At 42.0% G+C, this 17,210-nt stretch overlaps 2 protein-coding genes across 2 annotated transcripts in view; both read left to right on the top strand.

Annotated features, from left to right (window-relative positions):
• Positions 1-379: 379 nt before the first annotated feature.
• LOC306920416 (26S proteasome non-ATPase regulatory subunit 12-like) lies at positions 380-1,747 on the top strand (the record flags this gene model as incomplete). The annotated part of the gene is made up of 1 exon (XM_079497166.1): positions 380-1,747. The coding sequence occupies one exon, from the start codon at positions 380-382 to the stop codon at positions 1,745-1,747; it is 1,368 nt and encodes a 455-aa protein (XP_079353292.1).
• Positions 1,748-4,469: 2,722 nt separating this feature from the next.
• Positions 4,470-17,210, top strand: part of ext2 (exostosin glycosyltransferase 2) — a 30,199-nt gene continuing 17,458 nt past the window's right edge. Inside the window, exons 1-8 of the mRNA XM_079497179.1 lie at positions 4,470-4,622; positions 9,360-9,702; positions 9,820-10,043; positions 10,597-10,686; positions 11,913-12,029; positions 12,586-12,781; positions 13,616-13,755; positions 13,961-14,054. Coding sequence (XP_079353305.1) covers positions 9,388-9,702; positions 9,820-10,043; positions 10,597-10,686; positions 11,913-12,029; positions 12,586-12,781; positions 13,616-13,755; positions 13,961-14,054 — 1,176 coding nt within the window. The 5' untranslated portion in view covers positions 4,470-4,622; positions 9,360-9,387. The remainder of the gene's footprint in view (positions 4,623-9,359; positions 9,703-9,819; positions 10,044-10,596; positions 10,687-11,912; positions 12,030-12,585; positions 12,782-13,615; positions 13,756-13,960; positions 14,055-17,210) is intronic.

Below are 17,210 nucleotides of genomic sequence, written 5' to 3'. Positions count from 1 at the left end.
CCGGAAGGTCGCCCGTTCGAATCAGCGGTCCGACACGTTAAAATTACCACCGCTGAAGTGCCCTTGAACAAGGCATTGAACCACTACGATGAAATGTGTTCTATGAGCAGGGCCTGGCTGGAAACAAGTTCTTGAGCTTAGCCCAGATACCCTGGGTAAATATAGTAATAATTTCATTTCATTTCATAGCAGCCCTTGCAAATGGAAACCTGTTGCACACGGCAACGGTTTAAAGTTTTGGTCAGTCCATATAAGGTGTTGTAGGCCTTTAAGTTGACTTCATCAGAGGACCACCTAAAGAGAAAGGCATGGACAAGAGACACAGAGAGTAAGGTATATAAAGAGAGAGAGTTGACATATTTACTATTCAAATTTCACCATGTCTGAGGGGCGATCAGAGCGGTCCGATGGGACGATGGTAAAGATGGAGGTGGACTACAGTTCAACTGTAGACCAGAGGCTCCCTGAATGCGAGACAATGGCTAAAGAGGGCCGCCTGCAGGATGCTGTCGAAAGCTTGCTGTCACTGGAGAAACAAACCAGGACAGCATCAGACTTGATGTCCACCACCAGAATTATGGTAGCAGTAGTCCAGATGTGTTATGAAGCTAAAGACTGGGAACGTCTCAACGACAACATCATTCTGCTCTCCAAACGAAGGAGCCAACTTAAACAGGCTGTTGCTAAAATGGTCCAAGAATGTTGCAAATATGTGAACGCAGTAACTGACATCATCATCAAGCGGAGACTCATTGATACTCTGCGTGACGTGACTGCTGGCAAGATCTATGTAGAGATTGAAAGGGCCAGGCTGACAAAAACCCTAGCTACTATGAAGGAGCAGAATGGAGATGTCAAAGAAGCAGCTGCTATCCTCCAAGAGCTGCAGGTGGAGACATATGGCTCCCTGGAAAAGAAAGAGAAGGTGGAGTTTATCTTGGAACAGATGCGGCTGTGCATTGCTGTGAAGGACTATATCCGTACCCAAATCATCAGCAAGAAGATAAACACCAAGTTCTTCCAGGAGGAAGGCAGTGAAGAGATGAAGATGAAGTTCTACAACCTTATGATTCAGGTGGACCAGTACGAGGGATCCTATCTGTCCATCTGTAAACATTACCTGGCCATCTATAACACGCCTTGCATCTTAGAGAACAACTCCAAGTGGCAACATGCCCTGAAGAGTGTCGTGCTGTACGTCATCCTTGCTCCACACGACAATGAACAATCCGACCTTGTGCACAGAATCAACAGAGACAAGAAATTGGAAGAGATACCTAAATACATGGACCTCCTGAAGCAGTTCACCACTATGGAGTTGATGCACTGGACATCACTAGTGGAGAACTATGGCAAGGAGCTGAGGGAAGGCTCTCGCGACAGCCATGCCACAGGTGTTTTCTCCTACTCTGAGGAGGGTGAGAAACGGTGGAAGGATCTGAAAAACAGAGTGGTACAGCACAACATCAGAATAATGGCCAAATATTACATTAAGATCACAATGAAGAGAATGGTTGGACTCCTTGATCTCTCTGTCGATGAACTGGAGGAGTTCCTCTCCAACCTGGTCGTAAACAAGACCATTTACGCCAAGGTGGACCGGCTGGCTGGCATCATCAACTTCCAGAGGCCCAGAGACCCCAACAACCTGCTCAATGATTGGTCCCACAATCTCAGCTGCCTCATGTCACTGGTCAATAAAACCACGCATCTCATTGCCAAGGAGGAGATGATCCATAACCTGTAGTAAAAATAAATGGAGAAAAAAGAAAAGAAAAATATGGGATAATATGGCATGGCTTTCCTGTGGATTTCTGATGTCATCTATATTTGGAGTTCATATCCATCTCCAAATATGGTTTTATGGCAGGACGTTGGATCTGACATTATGAATAGTGGGAAAATATTCAAAAAGGGGGAAAAAACTATACAATCTAATATTGGAACAACTGGAGCAAGCAGTTCAAAGTTCAAGGTTGTACTTTATTGTTACATCTTGAGTACAGGTACATAAGCTTAAAACTTATTTTTGTTTGGCTTCCTTCAGACAATGCAGCAGCATAGATAACATCAAACATCAATCAAGCACAGAAAACAAAGGGATGAAATAAAGAGTGCAAGAAAGAGCAAAAGAGAATGCATTTGACAGACAAACTTTTTGAGGGGCGCTAGCCCCTCCTTTGCCCAGCTTTGTGTGTTTGTACCACGGACATGATTTGATTGGCTGAGAACGGAATGTGATGTATGATTATGTATGATGATGTATAAGACTTGCAATCTTGCAAACCACTGAACCCGATCAGCATCATATTTCTTGTGCAAGTAGCCTGGAAGTATCTCCCCAAATGTCTGCTCTCGCAGACACTCGCAGGAGGAACTAGAAAAAGTGCCCTTCTGGGCACAGGTCTCCACCAGGAGGATAGGACTGTGTGAGATGTTTGGCAAAATGTTTAGGAGTATAATATAAACATGTTTTTTTGTTTGTTAGTTTTTTGCAACAATTTTCTTAATTTTGTTGAGGAAATGCAGAGCCAGATCACTCATAGCATGAGGATAGAATTCTGGAGGAGCAGGTCATGTGCAGCATTTTGTACAAAACGGGCCACTCCTGAAAACTTTGGAAGGCAATCTTAGCCAATCAGTGTAGAATCTGAGAAATCCAACAGACTTGTCTTGATCACATGACTACAGAGATCATGTGTACCGATTTGCGTGACATTTGGATGAAATCTGTGCGACTAACATAAGCAATATGTTTTGCAGAAATCGGCCTCATGGTGGCGCTATAACCGGCAGATGTGGAGGGATGCAGGGACAATGTTTTTCCATGGCCTCTAGGGAGTGCGCATACATAAGTTGTATACAGATCGATGCAGTTATAGCTAAAAACAGGAATTGGCCTGTTATAGCGCCACCATGAGGCTGATATGGGGAAAAAATTTGTGGCATGTCGTCCTGGGCCGAGTGGAAATGTGGGTGTATAATTTCACGGAAATTGCACAGTGTGTTTGTGATTTGTGGCATTTTGTTCGAAACGGACCAATCATGTGAGCTTTGGAAGCCAATCTTAGCCAATCAGGATGGAAGATGGGAAATGGTGCAGATCCGTGTTGATCACATGACTATGGAGATAGTGTATACCGAATTGTGTGATGTATGGATAAAATGTGTACGAGTAATCTACAGAAATGTGTTTTGCCTAAATCGGCCTCATGGTGGCGCTATAACAGGCCGTTGAGGAATATTTGGGGCAGAGGTTTGTCGTTGTCATCCAGGGAGTGTGTGTGCAAAGTTTGGCATGGATCGGGCCAACGGTGCCGGAGATTAGCTGATAACGGACGGACGGAAGGACGGACGGAAGGACACACACACACACACACACGGACGGAGTGCAAAACATACTGTCTCCCCATGCCTTCGGCCTGGTGGAGACAATCAACACAAAAATACACCCCTCCAAATAGGCCTACACCCCTCCAAACAAAAATAACCCTAAGCAGTGACCTCTTCGTCTTCACTGGTCATTTTATCGTCTACTCAGGCTTATGTGAACACCCCAGACAGTTTTTAAGGTGCTTATATATATTAGTATAATGTCAAATCTGGGAATACATTTCTTACCAAGAATTTTCTTCACTAATGTGTTTGAAAAGGTGTCTACTAATATATCCCACATTGGTTTATATTCAACCACCCTAGGGGAAGTTTTAACAGCTGCTGAAAGTTGGGGTACCATCAACAACCATAATTTATGGCAAAATGTTCTAAATTTCACATGCTTTAAGTAACATGTGACGTGTCAAACTAGGGGGTTTTCATCATTCTGAATCCATTCCAAGCATTAGTTTTGCACGAAGAACACTCGGGCTAAACACGACCATAACAAATACATTTAAAACGTTAAACAGAAATACCACAATGAGAGGTTTTTGTGTTTCGATTGGGGGTGTAACCATGGGTGTAACACTGGAACAATTTGAGGGATGAGCAAAAACAATGTTCTAGCATCAATCTGTTTAAAGTAATGTATAAAAATATGATTTTCACAAAATACAGGGAGGAGGAAAATGGATAATTCCAGGTGTTTGTTTTTAAAATGGATATTTTTGATATGTATGATATGGATATGTATTGAATTTATATATGTTTATACTATTTATATGTGTCGCATTTTATGTATATGCGTTTTTTTCTAATATAAAATTGAAGAGATTAATTTTGATAATGAGTAGTTTAAGTTGAAGCACAGAAGTCAGCGAGTAATAATTTAATTACAGAGGGGTGGGTCTTCTCACTCCTTTTCGGATATGCTTAGATTTTTTTAAATTTGTGTCGTTTTCTTATATTTTAAGTTATTTATTTTAATTGTTCTTCCTTGTAATTAGGAAATGCAAATAATTGTTTCTGTTTTATTTTTATTGGCATATTCGAAATAAACATGACAACACGAACGTCACTTCCGGAAATCACAGCGCTAATGTTAGCCAGCTACTGCTAGCCAGGCTTAGGTTCTGTAGACAGAAACAGAACAATAAAATACAAAGCTTTTTTTGTATTATTTTCTATAGAGGTGACTATGAATTAGCACCAAGCTGTCCACTTCACTTTGATCAAACGTGCAGGTAAGCATATGTGTGTAGAATACTATGTTTAAGCTGCTCTTTTGATTGTTAGCAAAACAATGCAACGCAGCTAACGTTAACCTAGCATGAAATCCAAATACTGTATAACTGTAGCTGTTTACAATTTGCCTGTAGGGAACATTGGCTAGTTAGTTTTTGATATTATATATACGTTTGCCAAATCGTAGCTAAATGGCCACCTATAAAGACAGAACCGTTGTGGTGTTCTCAAAGTATTCCTACTGTGCTCTGATTGTACAATGTTTGCATTAAGCAAAGAGTCTAAATCCAGATGTGCCAGTTGAGAGTAATAGTCCACAAACGGGGTAAGTGTTCAACTTACTGAGGCTTGGTTAAGGAATCAATAGCTGGACATACAGACTCACTGGGGAGGAAGGGTTTATCCTACCCTAGCCCCTTTCGGAACCCTCGGTTACCGTTTCTGAATTTTGGCCGACGGTAGCCCAGGGTACCTGAGGGGTTATTCCACTCTCCATTGGATGCAAAGCAAAGCAAAGTTATTTGTTTACCCAGGGTGAATGGACTAAGCTCGAGATGCTTGTTTACAGCCAGACCCTGCTCAGAACATTTCATGGTAGGGGTTCAATGCCTTGCTCAAGGGCACTTCAGCGGTGGTAATTTTAACGTGCCGGTCCGGGGATTCAGGTCGCTCCGCAAACCGTTCGGCCACCTCTGCCCCCCATGCAGATGTACATACCCTCCGTTCACGGAGAGCCGTGCCGCCACTTGAGTGTTGGTGAGATGTTTCAAAGATGCATAAAGCGGCTATCTATTATACATTTGAAAAGGTGTGCCCAAGCCCACACCAGGAAAATAAAGTCATAGCTACTACGTCACTGACACGCTGCAACACGCTGCAACACACACTGCAACAACACACTAACACGACACAGTCTTACCCTCCGCGTCGATCCACGGCTATCTCCTCATGTCGCGCCGCACGGCCACACTCAACAACACCCGCGTAAAAACTGTCATTGCACTGCCACTACAGCCGCCTCCCGTCCACACTCACAAACAACAGCAATATCAATAATAAACACAAACACGCCACAAGCACCGACACCCCCGCCTAATTTGTTGCCACGTCTATGAAAACAAGCACAGAAAAAATGCCATTCAACACGCTACTTACAACTCGCTTACAATTCGCAGACCTGGCAACACTGCATCCCGTGATTCCACTCTTTTCATTGGCTGCGCCGCCAACATTGTCAAACATTGTTGCCACGTCTATGTAAACAAGGCCGCAAACCCTGACTTCCTACAGCCTACAGCCTATACTTTCACACACTACCACTCGCTTACAATACGTGGACCTGGCAACACTACATCACCCCTTCCCAATGGCTCAAAACCCCACCACGTGACCCACGTGTGTTTCGTGTTACCTTTCACACTTCCGGAAACACTACCGGAAGTTACACGGTACACACACACACACACACACACACACACACACACACACACACACGTGCGTGCGTGCGTGCGCGCGCGCGCGCACACACACACACACACACACACAGTGTACAGCCTGCCGGAAACCAAAAGTAGAAGAAGACGAAGAACAACAACACAGGTTCTACACTGATTCTAACTTGGATGGAGAGCGCCGCGATTACATACACAGTTACAATCATGCAAACACGACCGCGTCGACACCTGGCGTGGTACAATCGGGACGAACCGAGGCGCATATATGGATAACAACAACAACACTACACGCACACGCTGCAACAACGCGCTGCAACACAAAACGTAAGTCACGTATGTAACTATGGTTCTATGAATCCTGGATGACTGCTTAACACTGGATGATTGGCGTCCAGTGTTAAGCACTGCCTCTGGCAGTCAGTAAGGATGAAATAGAACAGCTGTGTACAACGCAGTGTCACTGCAGACACGTGTGTGTGTGTGTGGTGTGTGCGTGCGTGCGTGCGTGCGTGCGCGGGGGGGGGGGGGGGGGGGATTTTGGATCGCCTCGCGATGCAGCTGAAATGGCACACACACACACGCCACAAAACGCTAATAATAATAATAATAATAATACACAATTAGAACACTACACTAATCATAACAACAGTACAGAACAGTACAGTACACATGAGTACAGTACAGAAAGAAAGCTCACATCAGAATATTAATCCATGTAATAATAATAATAATAATAAAACATAATAACACAACACTAATAACTATAATATCAACAGTACAGAGAACAGTACAGTACATCAGAATATTAATCCATGTAATAACAATAATAACAATAAATAAGCACACAACACTAATAACAGTACAGAGAACAGTACAGTACACATGAGTACAGTACAGTACAGTATACTGTTCCTGCGCCTTGCCATGCTCTCTTTCAATCATAATAATAATAATAAATAACAACACTACACTAATAACAACAATAATATCAACAATACAGCGAACACTACAGTACACATGAGTACAGTACAGTACAGAAAGAAAGCTCACATCAGAATATTAATCCATGTAATAATAATAATAATAATAATAATAAATAATAACACAACACTACTAACTATAATATCAACAGTACAGAGAACAGTACAGTACAGTACATCAGAATATTAATCCATGTAATAATAATAAAAAAACACTAATACAACAGTACAGAGAACAGTACAGTACACATGACTACAGTACAGTACAAAGACTTACAGTACAGTACAGTACAGTATACTGTTCCTGCGCCTTGCCATGCTCGCTTTCATACGCACATACACAAAACCAAACAGGGCCACTCAGCCAGCTTGGCAACTTTGCGCTTTCCAAGCAAATGCATAAATGAAAACATCATGGGTTGCCATTGCCTTCTTCCCATTTGCGACGCATCGCGTTAGGATGAGCGGGCCGAAGGCCCGCGAAATTCTAGTAGGAGACAATGGAAACGTGGGAGCAACTGCATTAACCGCCGATGCCGTTAAGTATTGGCTAGCTGTCCTAGTTACTGCCTCTGATTGGCCGACCGCGTGCATGCAGGATGTTTATAATGCTGTTGTGTCGTGGGAGGCAGGACATTGGGAAGTGAGGAAGAGAGAATTTCAGAGAAGCCAAAACTTTCTTAACAGCATCGGCGGTTAATGCAGTTTCTCCCACGTTTCCGTTGTCTCCTATAGCCACTTTACGCATCTTTGAAACATCTCACCAACACTCAAGCGGCGGCACGGCTCTCCGTGAACGGAGGGTATGTACATCTGCATCCCATGGAGAGTGGAATAACCACTCGGGGACCCTGGGCTACCGTCGGCCAAAATTCAGAAACGGTAACCGAGGGTCCCGAAAGGGGCTAGGTTTATCCCCAGATGTTGTGAAGTGATCACTGAAAGTCTGCAAGAGTCACCAGGCTGTTTTGTCAATCGGAGGCCATAAGAGAGCTGTGTTAAACATTTTCAAGGTTTTTCCAAATCTATAATCTATAGATTGGCGAGTATAAACTAGAGTTATAGTGGTTAAACAAGTTTTGAGGGGCGCTAGCCCCTCCTATATTCAGCTATTGGTGTAGATTTCCATCTTACACAAACATTAAATTCCCATTGACAATGAATGGAGAATTTGTCATATGTGGACGAGCAAATCGGTATTTTTGTCCAACACAAAGATTCAATTCCCATTGACAATGAATGGAGAATTTATGTCATATGTGGACGAGCAAATCGGTATTTCTGTCCTACACAAAGATTCAATTCCCATTGACAATGAATGGAGAATTTACGACACGTCATATGTGTCTGAGGAAATGATAATGATGTACGATGATAAGAGCGCCCCTCACTTCACACGGGTGTGATACATTAACTATTTTACTGGGAACCAACTGAGCATGAGCTGTAAGGCAGGCATGCAGCGATGCACTCTTCGCGTGAGCATTGAGCAGATAGGACAGTGCCCACTGGCCAAATTACCTGGTGTAATAGGCCTATCTCACAGCCCGCTTTCCACGCCCACTTCCAGTAAATAGTGGTACTGGTGTCATTTAACATTAGCATTTACACGTTTTTTTCTCTGGAGAATCTAAGTACATTTTCTAATGTAAAAATGTGACGGACCAATATTATTATGAAGCAAACAAGATGGTAAATCAGCTCGAACAGATAGAACAAACCTTACCTTGAGAAAACAAAAGTTGTAGACTTCTTAAATTACCTCGGTTAACATGTAGCGTCTATGGAGTGACGTCACGCTATCACCACTAACCCCGAAAGGGGGCGTATTAAGGGGGCGGGGAAATTCTGTGAGATAGGCTTATGGGGACCCCAGGTTGAGGGGAAAATGTAGGGGGGCAAATACTCACCCCGGCGAATCCAGTCAAGAGGAGCTGAAGCAGGTACAGGGTGATGATGATTAAGTCACTATGGGTCAGACCCTGGCCAAGTACCAAAATTGTGCGTGCTCCACTCGGAGAGTTTCAAATTACCTAGCAGGCTAGCACCTGGTGGAGACAGACATCTTACAATAAATGCTTGTGCCGGATTTGAAGTTGGTCGGTCGAACGGTTCTCGAGATTTGTAGATTACAGACGTACTGTATCATTCGTACGTACAGTACATATACAGTGATAACCTGCATTCATGCCAGATTTATCAGGGGTGAAACTATTGCAAAACTATAATTGCCACGATATAACTACCAAAGAATAATGTAACGTTGCATAATGTAATTTTCTTTTTCTTTATTTTTTTATAGTGGTTGGTTGGAAAGAGTGGAGTCAGGCATGTGTGCATCCGGTAAGTATAGTTCCCGGGGCCCTGCTCTCATCCCGCGGATGAAGACTAAGCATCGGATATACTACATCACTCTGTTCTCTGTGGTCCTGCTTGGACTTATCGCCACGGGAATGTTCCAGTTCTGGCCCCACTCTATCGAATCGACCGCTGATTGGAGCCTGGACAAACGCAGCGTGCATGATGCACCTCTGGTCCGCCTCCCAGTTTCCAGTGCCATCCCAGAGAGGGGTGACCTCAGCTGTCGCATGCACACTTGTTTTGATGTGTACAGATGTGGCTACAACCCTAAAAACCGAATCAAGGTGATTATTACCTCTCAGGGCTGTGTCTTTACTCTTTATCACAGCAACCTGCAAATTAATGTATTTTTGTCTGATTTCTGTGTTAATGCAATCATTGTTCCCATCTTTGTGTTGTAGGTGTATATTTACCCTCTGCAGAGATTTGTGGATGAGGTGGGGGTTCCCATCAGTAGCACTGGACTATCAAGGGAATACAATGACCTGCTCAGTGCCATATCTGACAGTGACTTCTACACCGATGATGTCACCAGGGCATGTCTCTTTGTACCTTCCATCGATGTACTGAACCAGAATTCCCTGCGCATCAGAGAGACTGCACAGGCTCTGGCCATGCTGCCTAGGTAAACAGCACCTCTAATACCATAGGACAGGTCCATTTCTGAAATATTTGGTCAGGCCATGAGCCCTTGACCTTTCTTTTTAACCAGTGTTGAACCCTAGTGTCCCTATTTTAATCTGGGCATGTCATAACATAATATGCGAACATTTGGCAGAACGTGCAGCAACGTGTCGAGTTTGTAGATTGTTCATTTTCAGTGAAGAGATTTGGTGTAGAGGGGGAAAAAAATCACACCCGTGTGAAGTGAGGGGCGCTAATAATAAGTCTAATTCATGTTGATTAGGTGATGTGATGTAAAACAAACGGTGCAAGCACAAACATTAAACGCCATTAACAATAAATATGACGTAAACAACATTATGAGGTAGAATTTCCCTTTATTGTCAATGCGTTTACTAAACAAACTTTGAACTAAAGACAAACATTAAACCTGTGTATAGGAGGGCCTAGCACCCCTCAAAAATAGGGAGCCAAGGGAAGAGCCCTGGGGGACCCCAGTCAACAAAGGTACATAGGGTTTAAGCCAGGTCATGTTATATGTATGTGTTTTGTAGATGGGACAAAGGAATGAATCATCTGCTGTTCAACATGTTACCCGGAGGCCCTCCAGACTACAATACAGCCTTGGATGTACCCAGAGACAGGTATTTGGATTGTATTTGTATCCTTTGTTGTTCTTAAAGAATTTGATGTAAAATGTGTGATTTATGAATAAATCGACAACATTTTGTGATTCTCATTCAGACCACTAGAGGGAAGCACGGTGTCATGATATATCAGTGCTTTCCCATTTGTTAGAACAAAGCAAAAGTTTGTCTTTTGTCCCTTTGGATTTTGTTGTTATTTTCCACTCATATTTTCATATTTTGTGCATCATTTCAAATTATATCTGGTGCATGGTATTCTTAGCACATCTCCAGCAACATATTATTACAAACCTAAAATTATATTCACAATAAATGGCAATAACACTCAATATGATCATTACATCACATGAGCATTACATCTGAGAAGAGATTACATCTGAGAAGAGATGAGCCTAGACCTCAAGCCAATGTGTCTCAGCCTCACTTGTGATTGGACTGTTGGTTCTGGTTGGAAAATAAGGGTTTTAGGAACACCCAGTGTTCAGACAATGGACATTTATCTGGAGCTGTAGGGAATTTCCTGGGCTCATCCAGCTGGGCTCCATTTGGCACAGAGTCTCATCAGATCCAGGTGTGTGTGTGTGTGTGTGTGTGTGTGTGTGTGTGTGTGTGTGTGTGTGTGTGTGTGTGTGTGTGTGTGTGTGTGTGTGTGTGTGTGTGTGTGTGTGTGTGTGTGTGTGTGTGTGTGTGTGTGTGTGTGTGTGTGTGTGTGTGTGTGTGTGTGTGTGTGTGTGTGTGGCGCTTGACATGAACTTAAATGGATATTCATCTTGCTATAGGTTTGAATTTGTTTGAAGTAGGTGTTTTTCATTTGATCATTTAAAATGGCCTTTATTGGTTGACGCAGCAGCAGAGGTACAAGGAAAGCAACAAATCAATACTACAATTGTTATTATTTATTAACTCATAATAATTGTAATATTATGTATTTACTCATAATTAATGAATGTGATTACTGTAGTACATCATACAATCTTTAGCTATGTTGATGACAAAGTTGTTGATTAGAAAATGATAATAATAATAATAATGATTGCATTGCGAGTGATTACTCAAAGCGCTTTACAATGGTCCATTCATTCATACAGTACATAATAAAGTGATTTTGAAGGCACTGTGAAATGTTGAAGTTTGGCACCTTCTCTTTGTTTATCTGAATTAAGATCATTTAAAGCAATTAGATTTTTTAAATAACCATTGTGTACATTTTGTGTGTATTTTAGAGCACTGCTGGCCGGTGGAGGTTTCTCCACATGGACCTACAGACAAGGCTATGACGTCAGCATCCCAGTGTACAGTCCCCTGTCTGCAGATGTTGAGCTGCCTGAGCGACAGCCTGGGTGAGCTCATCACCACTTAACTGCATCACTCATCGTCTTGTCAAGGGGTCACATCATGACTAGATTACAGTCACTACGTCTTATTACTGTAGTGACAATGTTCTCTGGAGGTCAAATGAGGCATCGTGCTATTTTCATGACTGCATCGTCATTGCTAAACACGACTGAATACAACAAAACATATCGTCGTCACTGTATCTATCTCAGTTTAAACCGTTTTTCTTTTCTTTATTTTCATATACTGCACTTTGTCGTACAAAATTGTCACACAAAGATAACAAAAATAGCTGATTTACAAGCTCACAACGCATCGCAACATGTGATCCTGTAGGTGTACAAAATAGGTTGTGAGCTTGTTGTGAATTTCGAAAAAAAATCTAAAACTAATCAATTTCAAGTACATTGGATCCATTGCAATTATTTTTCCCATATTCTGAAAAGTAACGATTTTTGGACATACAAGGTTTCTGCCAACAGCAACAAATATCTTTTTTGTAAACAAATTGCATGATGGCTCAACTGTAAAATATAATTGGTGACATTTCCATTCCTCCAGGCCACGGCATTACTTCATTTTGTCATCTCAGACAGCCATCCACAGAGAATACCGTGCCGAACTGGAGCGTTTGAAGGAGGAAAATGGAGAGGCACTGCTCCTTCTAGACAAGTGCAGTAACCTCTCTCAGGGAGCGGCCTCTGCACGCAAGCGCTGCTACAAGGGACAGGTGTATGACTACCCACAGATCTTGCAGGTGAGTGATATACTCGGTGCATACAGTAACTGTTTATGCAGATCTAAACATTCCTGTGTGTGTGTGTGTGTGTGTGTGTGTGTGTGTGTGTGTGTGTGTGTGTGTGTGTGTGTGTGTGTGTGTGTGTGTGTGTGTGTGTGTGTGTGTGTGTGTGTGTGTGTGTGTGTGTGTGTGTGTGTGTGTGTGTGTGTGTGTGTGTGTGTGTGTGTGTGTGTGTGTGTGTGTGTGTGTGTGTGTGTGTGTGTGTGTGTGTGTGTGTGTGTGTGTGTGCGCACACACACACACACACACACACACACACATGGATTAGGTGGTGCACAATAAAACTGACCTGAACCAAGTAGGAAGTTCACGGTCTGAAAAATGTATAATGAATGCTTAAGTTACTTAAACTTGCATTTTCTCTAATGCTCAATGGAGGCGGCTCCACTGCTTGCAAAACGAAATATTATTGTATAGAAGTCTATGAGAAAAGGACCCCTCAATCAGCAGTTTCAAGTCGTCTTCATTTTGTAAATTATGGTCCCATTTAGAGTAAATTAGACAATAAAGCAAGTTATACTTTAGACCATGGCTACGTGATTGTTATGGATCTATGGTAGCTTTGCTGTTTTTGGAACACAACATGGCGCACAAGCAAGTATATATATTATTTATTTTCTGTCTACAATAAAATTACATAAATTAAACACCACCATAAAAAAAGATGAAACTAAAAAAAGATGAGAGATTATTTCCATTGCGTTCCCTGGACTCTAATCAGGGATTAGACTCCTTGATACTATACAATGTAGAATCACATACTTAGGTCTTATTCTTGTTGTGTCTCTGCAGGAGTCTTCATTCTGTGTTGTCCTGCGAGGGGCTCGTCTGGGTCAAGCAGCGCTTAGTGATGTGATGCAAGCTGGCTGTGTCCCTGTGATCCTAGCTGATTCCTACATCCTGCCCTTCTCTGAAGTTCTTGACTGGAAAAGGTACACTTATGGCACAGATCAACTGACCATAGGAACATGAACGAATTTCTAAAAGGTCTGGACCGAACTGTTTGCAACAAGGCATTCAAAACTAGGGCAGCAGTGACACCCTGCAGGAACTTTTTCATGGCCTGACTTTTGGGCTATACAATTCCCAACACGTGTGTGTGTCTGTGTGTCTGTGTGTCTCCGTGTCCGTCCGTAGGGCGTCTGTGGTTATTCCTGAGGACAAACTGTCAGAGATGTACACCATTCTGAAGAGTATTCCTCACAGACAGGTGGAGGAGATGCAGAGACAGGTACGACTCCATCTTACAGGTGTATTCAAATAATGTATGTAGCATGGCTTTAGTTAAGTGATTTAGCAGCAGTGGAAGAGTTGTGACTTGAGCAGTTGCTTTTCAGCTCTGAGATACATGTCTTTACCTCACTCAGCAGCCAAACAAGCATGTCTGTGTGCTGTAGTACCATTACAAAGCCTCTCTGATGGGACCAATTGACAGGCTCTTGCAAAGCACAGACACTCCACTCTGCAAGATTGAATTTCCTCCTTTATTTGCTAAGTTGTGGCAAAAGATCTTCCTCTGAAGACACACAACTATATTGCTTTTAGTTATGGTGAAATGGATGGCAGACAGCTCGCTCTCTATCTTTTTTTACATTTAATAGCCACGTTGAACCACAATAAACAAAAGTGAAAGCTCCTATGAGAGAAGTGCACAGGTTCAAGCTGTTTCTCATTCCCTTGTATCAACGCTGGTCCATTTACCAATTATACTGGCCAAACAGACATCTTAGACCTAGAGCTCGGAGACTGGCTTGGAGTTGAATTACAGCAGACGAGCTGTAAAACATGGCTCCCTGAGGGGGGTGTAGACTCGCCTCTCTGTAGCTCACAGCTAGCTTAACGGTATAGATATGATTTTCTAATCTACTGAGTGACCACAGTGTTCCACTGTCTGCTGTCTGATGTTCAAACGCTTGCTTCAAGGTTATCCTTGGTGTCCCTCTTGGGATACATTTCTCCATAGGAGAATTCTAGAATTTCCATTGGTGCACAATAGGATGGCCTTCTTAGCTTTTTGCACAAACTAAACTAGAAAATACTTGATTAGGCTATGTATTTGTGATGGGTAGCTACTTGATTTAATTATTAAAATGCATATTGAGAATAGAATAGGAATTCCACAGGGTTGAGAAGCTTCTCCTGTATCTTGCACAACTTTGTATCTTGTACAACTCTGTATCTTGAACTTTTTTGTTTGCCACAGTGTTTAATGTTGTTCATAAGTCCTAGTGATTGAATCATAATTTACACAAATATCACTATTACTTACTTGTACAGTAAAACATCACACCTGTGTGAAGTGAGGGGCGCTCTTATCATCTTACAACATCAATTCCAACGTAATGTTTGTTTTAGTCCTCAACACAAACATTACATTTCTCTTTATTGTCAATGGCGTTTTTAAAACAAACATTAAACCTGTATATAGGAGGGGCTAGCGCCCCTCAATAAGTAATTGGAGCAGTGTCTAAAGGCCTATACTGTCAAAGAGCATCTTGCCTAACTGAGTTAGGCAGGTAGTTATACTATAGGTATTTTACAGATTTCTATCTCCCTTTAAATGATACAGTAAGCCAGTGCAGGACAGGTACACGGTTGTCTTATCCACAAATCCACATTCAATTTCCATGTTATGCAGCACACCTGGGTAGTTGTATTACCATTTAAAGTTAATACCCAACTTCAAGTATGATGCAAAGTCGTGGATAAACCATTACTTACAGATGGTAACACAAATACAGTATTTGAAGCAGGTGTCCAGTGTGACGTGTGGTAACATTGTTGGGGCGGCTGTGGCTCAGGAGGTAGAGCAGGTCGTCCAATGATCCCTGGGTCGGCGGTTCGAATCCCGGCTCCTCCTGTCCACATGTCGAAGTGTCCTTGGGCAAGACACTGAACCCTACATTGCCTCCAATGAGTTGGTCGGTGTTAGCTTGCCACCATTGGTGTGTGAATGTGGGAAGTGAGGACGCTGGCGTCGACTGCGCTGCTTCACCTCCCAATGTATGAATGAATGAACCATTGTAAAGCGCTTTGAGCACTTGGAAAAGTGCTATAAAAATGCAATTAATTATTGTAGGACTGCAAAAGGTTTTTGCATGTTCCAGACCAAAACAGCATGTTTGCCTGAGCATTGTGGATCTAATTGTTGTGATGAGACAAAAATGGAAACCTAGAAAATCTTCTCTCATTTTCGAAGGGAGGGGGAGATCTTCTAGGATCTAGGTCTTCAGTGAAATGCAGTGCACCTAAGTGGCAGTGTGAAGAGGATTGGTGCTGCTGGCTGATATGGATTTTATTAAATAATTGTTATTTTAAAATGTTCTTTTTTTTAAAGACTGTCTAGTCTTAAAAAAAGACATTTAACAGTATAAAGCTTAAGTGATTAAAACCATGAAAGGCAACACTCATGCCATATCATCATATGATATGCAATATCTCAGATGATATGTTGTCTCATATCACGATACAGATAAAATATCGATATGTTGCCCAACTTGCCCAGTCCTAGATAGGTTATACCGTAAAATCCTGGACCCAAATGGAAAAACATTGAGAAATCTGTTATTTACATTAATTGCTGTACATGAACACTGAGGATTTTACTGCGTAGTATCGGCTTAATGTACAAAGGTCTGTATGCGCTCATTTGTACCACGGCCTTTGTTGTTGTGGATTTATATACCTGAGCCTGTCTGGACTCTGGAGAGGCTACTCACTCACCCTGCGCTGAGACACACAATATCCAGCAATCCCCAGGTGGAATAGATGGAGGGATGACTTTCTAGCCTCACAGGCTAGAAAGCAAGCTCAAGCACATTCATTCCGGTGTTCCTATATTTTGCATATTTTCACTAAAATATTTTCACTAAAAAACTAAAATGTACTTCCTTTTTCAATAAAATAAATAAAAATAAACTAAAGATAAAAAAAATGACAACTTAAGAGAACTCTAAGCTCACAAAGCATTGTGAGCTTGTTCTCCACCTGTAGATCTTCTATTTTCACTATTGTCTGAGGTCAGGTTGAGAGAGGTTAAGAATGAAAACGTCATCTGATACTGTGTTATCTTAAAAACTATCTTGCTATATTCTAGAAGTGCTGTGTCCATTACTGGGTTTTCAATAAGTGTTTCTTGTTTTACTTTCTTCATGGATATTGGTAAGCTAGTATTTCCCAAGTTAAACCAACAGAGGGCTCAGCTGTCATGCTTCATAAGGAGATGCTATATGTATATGAGTTTGAACACTGTTCAAACTCATGATGTGAAATCTACTACTGAATCTGATATGTTAAACTTATTAATGACTAATTTAGAAATCTGCTACAAGAGCTACAATTTGTGCCAACCGACGGCATCAATTCAGACCACAACCTCATTGTCAAA

This window comes from Electrona antarctica (genome assembly GCF_951216825.1).
Source record: "Electrona antarctica genome assembly, chromosome: 3".
NCBI classification, from domain to species: domain Eukaryota; kingdom Metazoa; phylum Chordata; class Actinopteri; order Myctophiformes; family Myctophidae; genus Electrona; species Electrona antarctica.
Note: the sequence above shows the minus strand (reverse complement) of the source record. Positions and strands in the feature narration are given on the sequence as shown.